The sequence below is a fragment of the Onychostoma macrolepis genome, chromosome 20 (assembly GCF_012432095.1).
Source record: "Onychostoma macrolepis isolate SWU-2019 chromosome 20, ASM1243209v1, whole genome shotgun sequence".
Lineage (NCBI taxonomy): Eukaryota > Metazoa > Chordata > Actinopteri > Cypriniformes > Cyprinidae > Onychostoma > Onychostoma macrolepis.
Window position 1 is genome coordinate 12847146 of NC_081174.1, and position 15545 is coordinate 12862690.

A 15545-nucleotide genomic window follows, 5' to 3' on the forward strand; every position below is an offset into this window, starting at 1 on the left:
TTTCAATACAATCTTGCCATTGAAAATGCCACTAGAGTGTTGTAATATCCTGTCAATCTATACATTTTAGTTTTATTTATTTTACTGCATTCATTTTTTGTACAACCAATACAATTATCATATATAATATCAGTCACACTTGTAAAATATGAACCATCAGAAATGTAATAGAAAGTGGTTTTTGAATGTCATTTTAGTAAAAGGATAGAAATATAGAGCACCAACACAAAAGGGCCTGTGTGAAGTAATGAGATACATTAGACAAAGACTGGAGGAAGACAGAGCTCTGATCGCACTTCATCTACAATTGTTAGTGCACTGCTTCTGATGCTCGACCTAAATAGAAATGCCCAAGACTCTCTATTCCCTTTCTCCCTCCCCTTTCTGTCTCTGAACATGGGGGGTGTGGTGAATTATCATTTATTCCAGTCTGTGGTGCACTGCACACTTTCATTACTGAAGAGTGAAAAGCTGAGAGGGAAGGAAACTGTAAATGGCCTGAATGTAGCTTGTTTGTAGCTCAATTCAAACAGAATGAAAGATGGGGGACGTTTAATCCTAAACAACCTCAACTGTACTGACAAGAACTTTTAAATATTTGCTTTCATGGAAATCAAATAGAGTAGGAAGTTATAAAAGTAACTCCATGGAATTCCATGAAATGTAATGCATTACAAAGCACTTATTTACGTTTTACATACATTCCAGTCCTTGAATTTGATTGGCTGCATGGCATTATAAGCATGCTGATTTATGTATAGTCCAACAAAACAGTTTGCATCACTCCACTTGAAAGTGTTTGTGAGTTCTACAGGTGGAATTTTTTTATTAACTGCAGGTTACATTGGTTAATATGTTTATGAGTGAGTCATTGAATCATTCACACAACCAATTTGTTTAAAATCACCAAATTATTCAGGAACAAAATGCCACTACTACATGTTGCTCGTGTAAGTTCGCAACAATTTTCATTGCAATAATAAACTAGCAATACTGTGTTTATTTTGAACTATTTTTTATTATCAGTGTGTTTTCAGACCTTTGCACTATACTGTATATATGAATGAAAAAACAAAGTGGATCATTTAAAAACAAAGAAATTGAATTCAAGCAAAGTGAAATGCCGAGATACAGTAAAGTAGCAATGCACATCAAAAGAAGTGAGTGAGGCCTTAGCATGAAAGCTGTCTGCTTTTGGAGATTAGGCAAGGAGGCGACACACGCTTGTTAACTTTTAACAAATGTAAATAGAGTCTCAGGTCACATACAATGAACAGAGAAAAAATGGGGGCTTTTATGTAAGCAACTCAAGGGTAACAAACATGACCTAGTGGCTCTGACTACCATACTGTAAGAGCTTACAGATTTTCCAAATGCTAAACAAAGAAATGCAAAGAAATTATTACTGTATACATATGTATATTTGTTTTGTGTAATTGTCATTGAATTTAATATTTTATATATTTATAATTCCTATAGCATATACATTTATAACTCCTATAACATAATTATATGTATTAATTTATTTAAAAAATACATTTTAATTTAATATTATATTTATATTTCTAAACATGTATAAAGCATTACATTTAAATAATTAAATATAAAATGTATGAAAACAGCCTGTGAGTACGGGGGGGGAGGGGGGGGGGGGGCCTTGCTTATTTTAGCTTTGGCAGTGTTTGCACTGGCAGGGTCACAGCTCCCTCAGTGATGCCCTACTGACTCCCCTCTCTCGCCGAACACATAACAGTGGAATATGACATTCCCAGAATGGGAAAAAAGCCAAAGTGGGGTTTAATCTTTTCATGAACCCCCATTCAGTTAATGCGGGACCATAGTCAATCTCATTACACAAATCACTGTGCAAGATTTGCGGCTTAGGAAAATGAAGTCTTGCACACAAATATAGATGTTTTCTTTTCAAGACAAGCTGGCAGTAGTGAAACCAATGTGTGTATTTGGATAAAAAGCTACATAAAAATCCTAAACTGAAGTGAGCATTGACAGAACTGAAACAAAAGCTGCAAAAAAGACCTAGAATGCCCTTCAAACCTTTACAAATTCTGATGTAATAAAGCTGACATCTCCTACTGAGCCTAGACAAACAACATCATCTCATATTTTTCACTAAAAATAGAATGGCTGTGTTTTTTTCCCCCTTCATTATTTGTATATTCGGCTGTGGGGAGGGGGATGGGAGTCAAAGGAGTGAATAAAGATGAGGAAAAGTATTCATATCATCAGCGCTAATGTGTTTCCTTCTTTTCAAACCCCCACCACTTCATTCAGAATGCTCTCGGTTTCCTTGCTGTCAGTGAAAAGGCACAAAATACCCATGATTCTGTTCTTCACCCTCCAAATGGCTGTCCAAAACCCCCTCGGGGTCTAGGTTGAAATAGCATTTATTATAGCATTCCGACTGAACTCTGATTTCATGGTCCCCTGGTACTTGTGTTTATTCTCCAGCCTCCTTTGAAAGTCAAACTGAGGCTGTATGATCAAAGTCTACACTGATTACATTCTGCCATATAAGACGCTTCGCTCCAGGGTGTTTTCTTTTATCCTGAAGTGTGCTTTACCTGGATCAGGCCAATAATACACTGTAAAAAAAAACAAGCAGAAGCTCAGTGCTGTGGAGAGCAGTTTGTCCTGCTACGTGAGCTCTCAGCATTTCTCTGTCATACACAGGAATCCATATGTCATCACACTAAACAGCCAGAACCCCACAGAGCATCTCTGAAGGGTGCAGGCAGGACGGTCCCAAGGATGGAGGAGTTCCAGGTGCAAGGACACAGTGTTTTGTTGCAGACCTGATGCTCTGCTGGCATACATTGTAAAATCATGAACAAAAAAAAATTGAATTGTTATATTTGTCTTTATTACCACTGAAAAATATCTAAATATCCATTAAACAAACAAATTTATATTAAGACTAAGAGAATATACAGTATCTTAAAAGAAGTTATATTTCTTACTCATTTGGAATATATATATATATATATATATATATATATATATATATATATATTTCCTTAAGTTAGAACAAGTAGAAATATAAATAAATATAAAAAGAACATCAATAAATATTCAAATAATATCCAATTTTGTTTCTCAAATCTATTTAGCTTTAATTAGCCTACCTATTTAATTTAACATGAATTTATATCAAGACTAGACAGAATATATAATATTAAATTACTGCAAAATTGTGAAAATGTCTTAACCTCAATAAATAGTTTTTCACAAGTAGAAACTAAATAAAGAATTAAAAATATAATATTAATAATAATAATAATAATAATAAAATAAAATAAATCAAACATTCTGTAACTATTCAATATCTTATATCAATATCATTTCCAAAAATATTATTTTGTTTTAATTACACTATAATTTACATATATTGAGAATATACAGTATCGAATTATTTTGAATTACGTTTTTCTTACTCCTCTGTAAAACTGTTAGTTTATAATATATATATATTATGAAAGCCTATATACAATCTAACTATTTTATTTATTCTAATCTAATTAAATCTAAATATTTTAAATATTTAAAAATTAAATTTTACTAAAAACAATAATGTAAAAGAGGCAGGGAGGGCATGTGTGGTGTATTATTTAGAGAAAATGAGAAAGAGGGAAAGGACAAATAGAGGAAAGAACGAGAGAGTAGGAAGGATATGGAATAAGTTTTCTTAGGGTAGAGGATTAAAGAGATGGGTGATTCCCGTGACTGTGTCTCTGGTGTAGCTGATAAGGGGATCAGCATGGGGGTTTCTCTCATGCCCACTGAATAATACACCTCCCTCCAAAAGATGGGTATAATACAAGTAAGATGTACCACAATCCCAAATTCATGAATATGAAATAAGCATGTCACCTCTTGCATCAACATTTGTTTGACATACTCAAATGTTAATGATCCACTGGTTAGCGAGCTCACTGCAGACTTCATGTTGTTCTACAGACCTTGACCGACTAAAAATCTTTAAACAATTGATTTGGAGGGAATGAAGTAGGGAGGCTTTTTCCAATAAGTGAGTCAATGGCTGTTTAAAATTCTGAGAACATACAAAACAAAAATAACAGTTTTATCAGGTTCTTCATGTGGTTTAAATTATCTGGATTTGTTCAAGACAAAAACATTATTTCATGTCATCCACAAAAAAAAAAAAAAAAAAAAAATATATATATATATATATATATATAAATAAATAAAATAATTTATAAAGATTTTAAAATTAATAAAATAAAAACAATTATTATAATTTTTAAATGTTAGATCAGGTTGAAGTTTGGGGACAGCAAGTGATTTGTCTTAAAGAAATTAATACTTTTGTTCATCAAGGATGCATTAAATTGATCAAAAGACAGTTTAACACTATTAAAATTATTTCAAATAAATCCTATTCTAACTTTCTGTTCATCAAAAGTCTAAACTGTATCACGGTTTCAACATTGTTAATAATAAGAAATGTTTCTTGTGCAAATCAGCATGTTAAAAATGATTTCTGAAGGATCACGTGACACTAAAAGACATTTTAAAATATAATAAAATAAAAACAAATACTTTAAATTGTAATAATATTTCACAATATTAAGATTTGTACTGTATTTTGATTAAATTAATTAATTTTTCTGAAGAATTAATTTTTGAAGATGCCCTTCCATTAGCACCACACTGTGATTTTCAAATTATGATACAAAAAAGCATTTGTGATTTTGGTCTGTTTTGGTGTGGTTTTATACCTGTAAATGGAAACGTCCTCGACGAGGTCATTGGTCTCAGTGTCTGAGATGACGATTCCTTTGGGGGAGACAGTGAGGGTCACTTTCCGAAACTTCTTTGCACTGGCCCGAGCCTGCATGTGGATGACGAGCAAAAACAATTTGTGTGAACTCTGAACAAATATCTTTGTCAATGTCAGCATTAAAATGTCACTCATAACTCACTGACCATAAACAATAAACTCTAAAGGTCAGCAAAATCTGTGTGGGCTATTAACTCCAACTCCACAGGTACAAGAGCTGAAAAGAGATGATGCTTTATATATAAAATTCATCTTCTGCCTTGTGACTATGATCCTGGCCTGTGAACACACTGGTACAGCAATGCAGTGTTCTGGCAGGAAGAAAAGAGGCCAACATGGATGAGGACGAGGGGAAATTATGGTTGAAATGCAGAAGAGGAGAGAGAGGGGACTCGTCAAGGACAAAGGAAATCAGGCAAAGCATATCTGGAGGGTCTTTCTCTCTCCCCAGGAGACAGTAAACACTGATTTAAAACACAATGAAACTCATCTCAATGATTCACAGTCTGACAGTTGGGAGAGAAAGTTGTCACGTTCTGATTTGATTGTGCTGCTACAGAAAGCAAAACTGTTTTTCATTTGCTTTCTGAGAAAAAAGGAATCATATTGTGTATTTAAGCATGTAGAGCCTGAAATATAAAAATCGAATTTTTTGAAATTAAAATGGAACAGTTTATTAAAGGGGTCATATGATGTGATTTCAAGTTTCCCTTTCTCTTTGGAGTGTTACAAGCTGATTGTGCATAGATAAGATCCCTGAAGTTGCAAAGACTCAAAACCAAAGAGATGTTCTTTATAAAAGTTAAGACTCGTCCACACCCCCCTAAAACGGCTCATTCAAACACGACCCCACGTCTACATCACGATGTGGAAATATTTGAGCATCATCATCACTGTGTCTGTCACGCGACTCTGTTCCCCTCTCGGGCTTGAACTGATGGTAAAACTAAGGACATTATTAACTGTCTTTACTTTTTATTTTGAAAGCTGAAGCTTGCGATTATGGAAAAAGTTACATTTCCGACGAGTGCTTGTGGTGTCCGGTCAATCATAATGCACTGTGTCAGCTGGCCAATCAGAGCAGACTGTGCTTGTCGGAAGGAGGGGCTTTGCAGAAAATGAGAGAGACGGGGCATAGAGGAACTATAATAATGTACAGTATTTGAAAAACGATGTGTTTTTGAACATTAAAGCATGCCAACATATTCTGTTACACCAAATACACAAAATAATGATCTTTAAAATAGCATCATATGACCCCTTTAAAGATTCAGACCAAAAAATAAAAAAAAAATAAAAAAATAAATATATATATATATATATATATATATATATATATATATATATATATATAAAATAAAATTTAAAAAGGAAAATGCATAGAGTATGTGTATTTTGTTGAGTCATATTTGATACAACAGGCTTTTCTGGTTCATACTGTATATATATATATATATATATATATATATATATATATGCAGTGTCATATGTGCACACACTTAAAAAGGAAACATTTTATTCAGAGGACCAAACTGAGCTAAATAAAATCAAATAAAAAGCAAATATTAAGGTGTAATTCTGCTATAAATTCTGTTTGTGTTATCATAAACTATCGATCAAAAAAGCCTTTGGTTTCTGTTTTGTTTTGTGAATCAATTTGATACTAATGAGAACCATCAATAGACTGTTTACAAAGTTCTTTTCATGACCTCCAGTATGATAAAAAAAAAATCAAAATAAGGAAAAAATATTTTATTTTATATTTTTATTTAATAAAATATAAAAATAATTCAATATTAAAAATAATATTTTTATAATAATATTTTTAAATAATTATAATTATTCTTTTACTTCAAAATATTTTATAATAATAATAATTATTATTATTATTATTTATTACGTGACGACATCATTTTATACCACTATAAATTGTCAAAGACACAAAATGATGTAAGATTTTTTGCCAACTTGGATCATGATCATTCCTTACTATTCTCAATTTCTCAAGTCCTTTGACCCATTTTTACTGTGATGACTGACCGTGGCTACAATCCTCCTGATAGCAGCCGCTGCCATGTCTTCTCCTTTAGGCTGGCCAACCAGAGTCATGCCCAGATACTTCACGTTGAACACCATCCCTTCCAAGAGTGTCTCCTTGGTGTCCGTCCAGTTCTCTGGGAGCTCTAAAACACAAAATAAACATTTTCATCATTTGAAGAGTTATTTAAAAGAACAGTTCACCAAAATATGAAAACCCTGTATTATTTACTCACCCTCATGCTGTTTCAAACCTATATGACTACACAAGGAGACACCGAATGACACCCTGACTCTCTGTCTCTTACATTCTGTCAAAAATCTTATTTTGTGTTCCACAGAAGAAAGAAAATGGTTTACAAACTAAATGTTCAAGGCTTTAAAAATCAAAACGCTCGAAAGAAACTGCCTGAAATGTGAATGTGTATTTATTGATTAACACTGCAGGATATCACAAGGAAGATGCCTGGCAGGCAGCAATTATGAAAGAATTAAATCTTTGTTGTGTTGTAATAATAATGATCAACTGGAAGCAAAAAGTCCAATGTTTGTTCATATAAAATACATCCATTCAACACAGATGACAGGTTTCACACCTTTCCATTAGGAGAAGTGGGGCTCATTCCCATGTAAGGAGAAATTCAAAAACTGTGCCACACAGTGAGCTTTAAATAGCTTTCCGGTCCCATTTGAGTCTAATACAAAGCCCTGTAGGAGTGCAGAGCTGGATCGAAAGATATGCAGAATGAACCTGACTAGACATCCACTGTCCTGCTATAGTGCAATTCTGAGGAAAAAAATCTATATAAAGCAAGCACTGGAGTGCTGGACCTTAACCCGCTGTTATATCAGTGTGAATTATTGATTGTTATGCTTTCAAAACGACAAAGATCCTTTATTATTATTTTATATACAAAATTTCTTATGGAAGAAAAACCATCAGAACTGAAGAAAGAGAGCATTTAAAATAGTGCCCTCTTGATAATTTATATTTATCCTGACACGTAAGCCAAAGTTTGTCTATTTCAAACAGCATTAAACTCTTTATAAAGTTCTTCTTGTGACCTCCAGTAGCTCAATAGAAAACAAAATAAGAAAAAATGATATTTTACAATAATGATAATAATAATATTATAATTGTTATTGTATATACTATATTTTATACAGAAGAAAACATGAAAAGAACATTTTAAACCCTCCAGTTGCACAACAGAAAACAAAATAAAACATATATATATATATTTTACAATAATAATAATAATACATTTTATTAAAATTTTATTTTATATACTACATTTAAGAAAAGCCTGCAAAACAGACAACATGAAAAGAACATTTAAAAACCTCCAGCTCAATAGAAAACAAAACAAACAAAATATTTTACATTAATAATAATAATCAAAAGTTATAATAATAATAAACATTATTACAATTATTTTATTTTATCTATTAAATTTCATATGCAAGGGAAAACATCAGAACAAGAAACATGAAAAGAAAATGAAAATTCATCATGACAGGTAAGACAAAGTTTTTCTTCTTCAAACATTAATAAACTCTCTACAAAGTTTTTCTTGTGACCTCCAGTAGTGCAATCAAAAACAAATAATATTTTACATGAATAATATGTGTAATAACAATAAAATAAAGAAGAAGAACAGTAGAATATTGTTGTTGTTGTTTTATTTACTCCATGCATGCAGAATTCTTCTTGTGACCTCCAATAACTCAAAAAAAGAGTTTGAAGTCCTTTGAAGAATATTTTACATGAACAATAATGTGTAACAACAATGACAATAATAATAATAACAATTTCAGAAATACAGGAAGACAGCAAATAGTGCTCCCTCCATATTCACTGCAACAAGTGAGCCAAAGTTCATCTATTTTAAACGTGCACTTATGGTGTGTGCCACTTTTCTACACATACAGTAATTGATTACTTCTATGTCCCTTTGCCTAAAAAAGCAGCTATGGAGGACAGAAACTCATCTAATCTGACAGTCCCGTGTCCTGCCCTGACAGCTCTGCGTGCAGCCATCTGGCCCTCCCAGCAGCACCAGCTGTTTGAGGCCAGGAAGACAATACCACCATCACGACTTTCTCAACTGCAAGTGAATTATTAACCTGCAGAGACACAAAATCTATCTCAGCACTCAATAAGCAGGAAAACTAACCATCAATGCTCACTCAGCACTGCAGCCATTTCTAAATGACATGTTATAGCCCATTTAGGATGGGCCACAGGGCATGGAAACATAACAGAAGTAGCCAAAAAGCTCTAAGGGTGACTTGCTGGCATGTATAATCTCCTTGAGCTGTTGCAGCATATTTGTCGTGCTGAAATCCTAAACTGGGAGTGCTGACACACACAAAACTTGGACCACAATAAAGCTGCAACTAGAACTTGAGGGATGTACCATACGTTCAGCAGACTGCTAAATGAATAATTGATCAGATTCGTGTTGGTGCTCCAGGCCTTCGCTCAGATTAGATTGAAGTAGGACATGTTTATGTTTATAAAACTTTGCAAAGGTTATGACAATAAAGTGAAGCAAATAAAGCAAAATGGCCATAAGGGCTGATAGTAATTAGATTGTTCAGGTTTGGCCAATGGCAGGATGATATGTGGAAAAAAAACAGCCGGTATTGTTTGTTTGGTGAGATGGCATTTTTAAAAGCACATAATTTGACGTCTGGGTTGGTGCATGTGTGCCTGTGTGATAGAGTGATCCGATTTGTTCAAACGTAAAATGCGATTACCACAGACGCCGAGACGTGCCGTAACCGCATTTGTGTCTGTGCTACACAAAAGCTGCATGGCATTTCTCCAGACTGATCTTACAGCACGTAAAGGTCTCTGTGATGCAATGCTTATGCTTTTGAAGTTTTAAATCAAAAGAAATCTAGTTAAATATGTTGTTTAGCATATTATTATTTTGTCAGAAGTGTTTAAATCGGTTGGGCTGAAATAGAATCTCCCGGCAAACACAGAACGTTCCACTAACGTTATTGTATGGTTCCTATTTGGGATAATGTACAGGCTGGGCTCCCTAATGGTTATTTTCAGATTTTTATTTTATAAACAAACAATCTCAAAATGTTGCAAAGAGTTTTTGTGTGCTAACCTAATAAAGACACACACACACATAACATTCTCTAGCGGTTAGTTTGAGGTTTTAATTTATAAATGAACCTTCTCAAAATAGTAAAAAGTATACACAACCTTCTTTAAAGTAAGCACTAGGGTACGAGAAGACGTGCTGTATTCAAAATTCAGTACACCTTGAGTACCTGCTTTTATAAAACAGATACCACACAATAAAAAATAATAAAACTAAAAATGTATGTACTGATTTGTTACTTTTTTGAAGTAAGTTCGTTAAATGCTGTCCTTCCGCTAAAAATATAGTTCCTGACAGCAGTAGTAAACAGCAAGAGAATGTTCCAATAGGAACTGTTCTCATTCACTATCATTTATTTTTTTAACACCATATATGATATTCCAACCTGATCTCATGAAAGTGCGTATAAATAGTACTCGTGGTGTTGATTCGCAAAAATTTACTTTGGCGTGTATATGCTGGGTAAGATTACCCAGATAGCACACGTACGTCTGCAAGATGTATGTTAAAGATCTCTTGATCTGGAAAGCATCTGCTGTCTACAAAGGTCTGACAGACGTCTTTCAGATGTCAGTTTTACATACATTCTAAATCATAATTTAAAATCATCATAAAGACATCTAATAGACGTCTATTTGACATCTAAAAGGAGACGTCCAATAGACGTACTGCAGATGAGCAAACACTACGTCTTGCAGATGTCAAATAGATGTCTCCTAGATGTACGTGTGCTATCAGGGTAGGGTTGGGGTAGATGCGTATCGTATGTACACGAAAACTGCGTCTCATATGCACGGCAACAAATTTTGCATCATATGCACGTGAAAACTGCGCATTATATGCAAGCCAAATACGAGCGTATCATAGGCACGCCAAAGTCAGTTTTTGCGTATCAATACCATAAGTTTTTGTTTTTATTTGGCGTACTATTTATACACATTTTCATGAGACCGGGCTCGATTCTCGGCACAGTGCAAGTTTGCAAGACTCATTACAGTGTAAATCGATGGACATATGGACATGCAGAATCATACTTGAAATAGAAAACTAATAAATACAGTAATATTCCATCCGCACTTCAGAAACTGTGGGCTTCCACACACGCGCAAGCACACACATTAACATATCTTGCACTAGAAGAGTTTCTTTGACGGGAAAGGGAGTGGTCACAAAATAAAGGTGAATGTTGCAACATAACGTCAGCAGGGGTGACTCATATTTCATTAAATAAATATCAAACAGTTTTGCTGAAATACATAATACATGGAACAGTTTTGTGTTGCTGAGGGTGTTGCACAGTGATACACAGAACCGTTGGGTGAAGCAGTCATGTAGCCTTGCTTTATCGTGAATAAAACACAGCTGCTGACAAATCAGAATAGAGGACTAGAACTACCCTTATGAAAAAGAAGTTTATTCAAGTGTGCTATTAGTATACTTCTTTTAAACTAAAAATAGGAAAGTATACTTTTAGTCAACTTTTTATGTACTTCTCAGAAATGGCCTTTATGTACTTCTCCGAAGTATACTTGACTTATACTTAGAAAAATTAAAAATATATTTGAGCTATACTTGTGCTCCTAGAATCCGTGTTTTTATTGTTATATGGTAGGGGGCGCTAGTATACATCTACTGTAGAGAATTAAAAAAAAAAAAACATATAACATTATGGAATAAAATGTAGACCAATGAAGAGGTAATAATGACTGTCAAGCTTTGGGGTGTTGATCGGCTCCATCTACGTTTTGATTATCATTCTGAAACCAATTCATAGTCTTTTTTCAGATTTTTGAATAAATGTTGTTTATTTGTTTATTTTTTATTTATGAAACTTACCCATATTCAAGTGTTTAAAAAAAGAATGCATGAAGCTAGAATAAAATGTTTCTGTTTACAAGCAGAGACCCTGTTCTTTCTTTTGATGTTTTGTATGTTCAGATATTCATATAACAAAATATATACAAATTAATACCTAAATAGGGACATAGCAGTATATTTAAAGTACGATGTAAAGTTCACTTAAAGAAAACTTACGAGTATACTTGCAGTATAAATCTACTAAACTAGTGGTTTACTGAGACTATACTTCTAAGTGTACTAAAAATGCTACTACAAGTATTTAATTAGTAAACTATCAGTATACCTATAAGTTCACTTTTAGTATACACTGTAAAAAAAAAAAATTTTTAAACTTTTTTTTTTTTTAAAGTGTAGTTGCAGTACAAACTAAAAACATTGATGTAAACTAGTTGTGTACTCAAAGTTTACTACTGTTATACTTAAAGTATACTTAAAAGTATACTTTTATATACTAGAAAGTGGGCCAATTTAGTCCCAAGGAGTATTGAAATAGTACACTTACGAGTATACTACTAGTACACTGATATTTGTATACTTACTACATAAAGTATACTTAAAAATATACTTGAACTTTACTTAAGTATACTTAATAAAATAAACTTGAAGTATACTACTTTTTGGTAAGGGTAACCATTTTATGAGGGTTATTTTTAGGTTTTATTTTTAGAAACAAACCTCAAAATTTTGCTGGAAGGTTTTTATATGCTCACATAATAAGAATGTATATACACAACATTCTTTAAAGGTCATTTTAGGCTTTATTTTTTAAAAATGAACTTTCGCTTTTACTTCCATACTATTTTTTCCATGGAGATCATTAACTGATTCGTTCAGCGGAAGAAAGAAACTCATGCGGGTTTGGAACAACATAAAGGTGAGTCAAATGTTAACAGAATTTTAGTTTTTTGGGTGAACTATCCCTTTAACTTTTAAGGGTAATCATTTTGGTAATCACTTAACGGCCTCATTTACACTCAAAAGTCACATGAATACTCAAGCCTGCTGAATCCCAGTAAATATAATGACTGCATTTACATGATGAGATGATTAATTAAAACATGAGCTCACACATGGACACACGGGCAGGACAGTTGCCCATAGCAACGAGTAAATCAAATGCCTAGATTCCTGGAATGATTCTGCACTAGCATTTTTATGGATCACGTACATATTGTTGAATATAAAATACCTCAGACTTGAATGGTTCGAGCCATCAAAGAAAAATAAACAGTTTTACTTTGTGCTGACAGCAGCTGAATAAAAGGCCTCTGATCTCTGCTCTGCCATTTAGTGTCTAAATAATGAGTGTTGGGAAGAATCTAGGACATTACCTTGACAGAATATAGGACATGATCTGGTGGAGAGGGAGGGAAGAGGAGTTTGGGAATAGAACTGATTCCATCAGCCCATAAGTGGAATTCACACTAAAAACTGAAGGTGCTCCAAAAAACCATTGAAGAAGCTTCATTTCTTGATGTATGGTACTTGAGTTGGCTATATGAGTGATTACAAACTTGTTTAAGTTATTGGTGGTGTACTCAAAGGTGCTCATCTCGTATCAAGCCGTGAAGCATTGTTGATTCTATTTAGAACCATTATTTCTAAGAGTGAAAGAGACATGTGCATTGCTGAGGAGGAATAACAGGAAGGTGTCAATATTTAATTTTGGGTTCTCAGAGCCGGAGCTGTTTGAGCTGTGTTGATCATGCAATATATTCATCAAATTTCTCTGCTCAGGACAACCACGCTAGTGTCAGACCAAGCTCCGTTGCCTAGCAACAAAAGTCACTGGGCATAAGACAGTCCTACAATGGGGGTTGTTATTAAACATCAGCAGTCAGAATAGCACACACTAAACTCTGGGAAAGAATTATAATCGTCAAATTATGTATATAACAATGTTAAAATGAATGTTACATATTTTCTGAATGATAATACAGCAGATAATATAGACCATAAATCTAACATCTTTTATTATTGTGCAGTCCTGTAACCATTTTTTACATGATAATCTATACGCATAATAATGTTCAGAAAATGTGAAAATAATTTAACGAAATATAAAAATATATAAAACTTGCATTATAGAAAATAAAAGAGACTGTGCTTTTCTTGATTCTGAGGTAAATGCAAAAAACGTTATAACTGATATAGAGTTTAAAATTTACATAAAGACCCACAGTTTTAAAAAATACATAAATTCAGAGCCAGAGTGATTTTTTTAATGCGACTTAATCTTATTATTCAAACAGCTGATTAAAACTAGAGAATGATGTGAAAATAACCCTCATTCATCTCTGTTCACAGTTTCTTTTACTCCAAAATGTTCTCAGTCTCAGAGGCCTGTAGTTACGAGTGTTATCACTCATATTCATGACAGCGCGAATGGAATTAATGAACAGAACGCGAGGTCTGTCTTACAGTATGACTGAAAGAAGAAAGACAACATCTCCTGCCTCAAGGCGACAAGGGGAATTTTCTTCCAAATCTGAATGAATTAATGACTCCCAGCTTGACTTGCCAACCAATGGGAACTAATACACCCGGGCTACCTTATCAACATAGAGCATACATTTATTTACAATTACATTTTTAACATTTTTGTGATAAAATGGCAGACTTTCATAGAGATAATTTCATAGCTCTTTTACACATAAATAATTGATATTATACAAAATTACTGCATGATTGGAAATGACACATACAAATATTTTTTACTAGTTTTCTTTGCACATCACACATCAAGTAAACTAACTTTCAAAAAAGTGTCCAAGCTTCAGCTGCTAAAAAATAAGCCATTCTTCCTTCTTAAGTTTTACTAAATGTTCACAACAAAGCATAAACATTTATCATACAGACGTTTTCACCTCAAATCCTCAAACATGAAATGTGGATTATTTGCTTTTTTGATCTCAGTGTAATGCAAATGCAATGCAAAATGTTTCTTTCTCAAAATCACAGAAGCTTTGAGTCTTATCAGCAGCACAACAGCGGCTCAGACTTTGTGCTCTCAGGTTCTGTTTATACTGAACAGCATTGCACATTAGCATTCAGTTTTAAGAAAACGTAAACATGTTTTGTATGTCACAAAAGGCCTTTCTCCTCAGTTGTATCTGAAGCCAGACACACACCTTTAACTTGTTTCTGAAATCATCTGAATGCATAAAAACAATGCATGAAAAGTATTGGAAAAGCACATAGAGTTAAAATACAAGTCCAAGTTCAAAGAATATATAAAATAAATAAAAGTTTATATGGCTCATTCTAGAGTCTATGAGTTATGGGTGCTTACTCAGCACTTTTTATAGTTTTGTCCTGATAGGAAGCGGGCAACACTATTGGCTGTAGGTCACCTATATGCAAAGGTCATGTTTAAAACCATTCATCAAGGTCTGCTTTTCAGCAGGATGTGTTGCCAGATAAGAGAGAGTGGGAACACATAGTTTCAAGAAAAATGATCTGGGAAACGCATGTAGAAATCCATATATTGACTGAACCATATGAGATGGGTAAATCATAGTTAAAGGAATAGTTCATTCAAAACTTACCCTCAGATATGAGTTTGATTTTTCGTCAGAACAGATTTGGAGAAATTGAGCATTACATCACTTGCTCACCAATGAATCCTCTGCAGTGAATGGGTGCCGTCAGAATGAGAGTCCATTGGTGAGCAACTGATGTAATGCTACATTTCTCCAAATCTG

At 33.5% G+C, this 15545-nt stretch overlaps 1 protein-coding gene across 4 annotated transcripts in view; it reads right to left on the reverse strand.

Annotated features, from left to right (window-relative positions):
* si:dkey-71h2.2 (low density lipoprotein receptor adapter protein 1) overlaps positions 1-15545 on the reverse strand; it is a 33671-nt gene that overhangs the window by 8796 nt on the left and 9330 nt on the right. For all 4 annotated transcript variants that reach the window (XM_058756787.1, XM_058756788.1, XM_058756785.1 and 1 more), the window contains exons 2-3: positions 6860-7002; positions 4758-4870 (exon numbers count right to left, since the gene is read on the reverse strand). In XM_058756787.1, coding sequence (XP_058612770.1) covers positions 4758-4870; positions 6860-7002 — 256 coding nt within the window. The remainder of the gene's footprint in view (positions 1-4757; positions 4871-6859; positions 7003-15545) is intronic.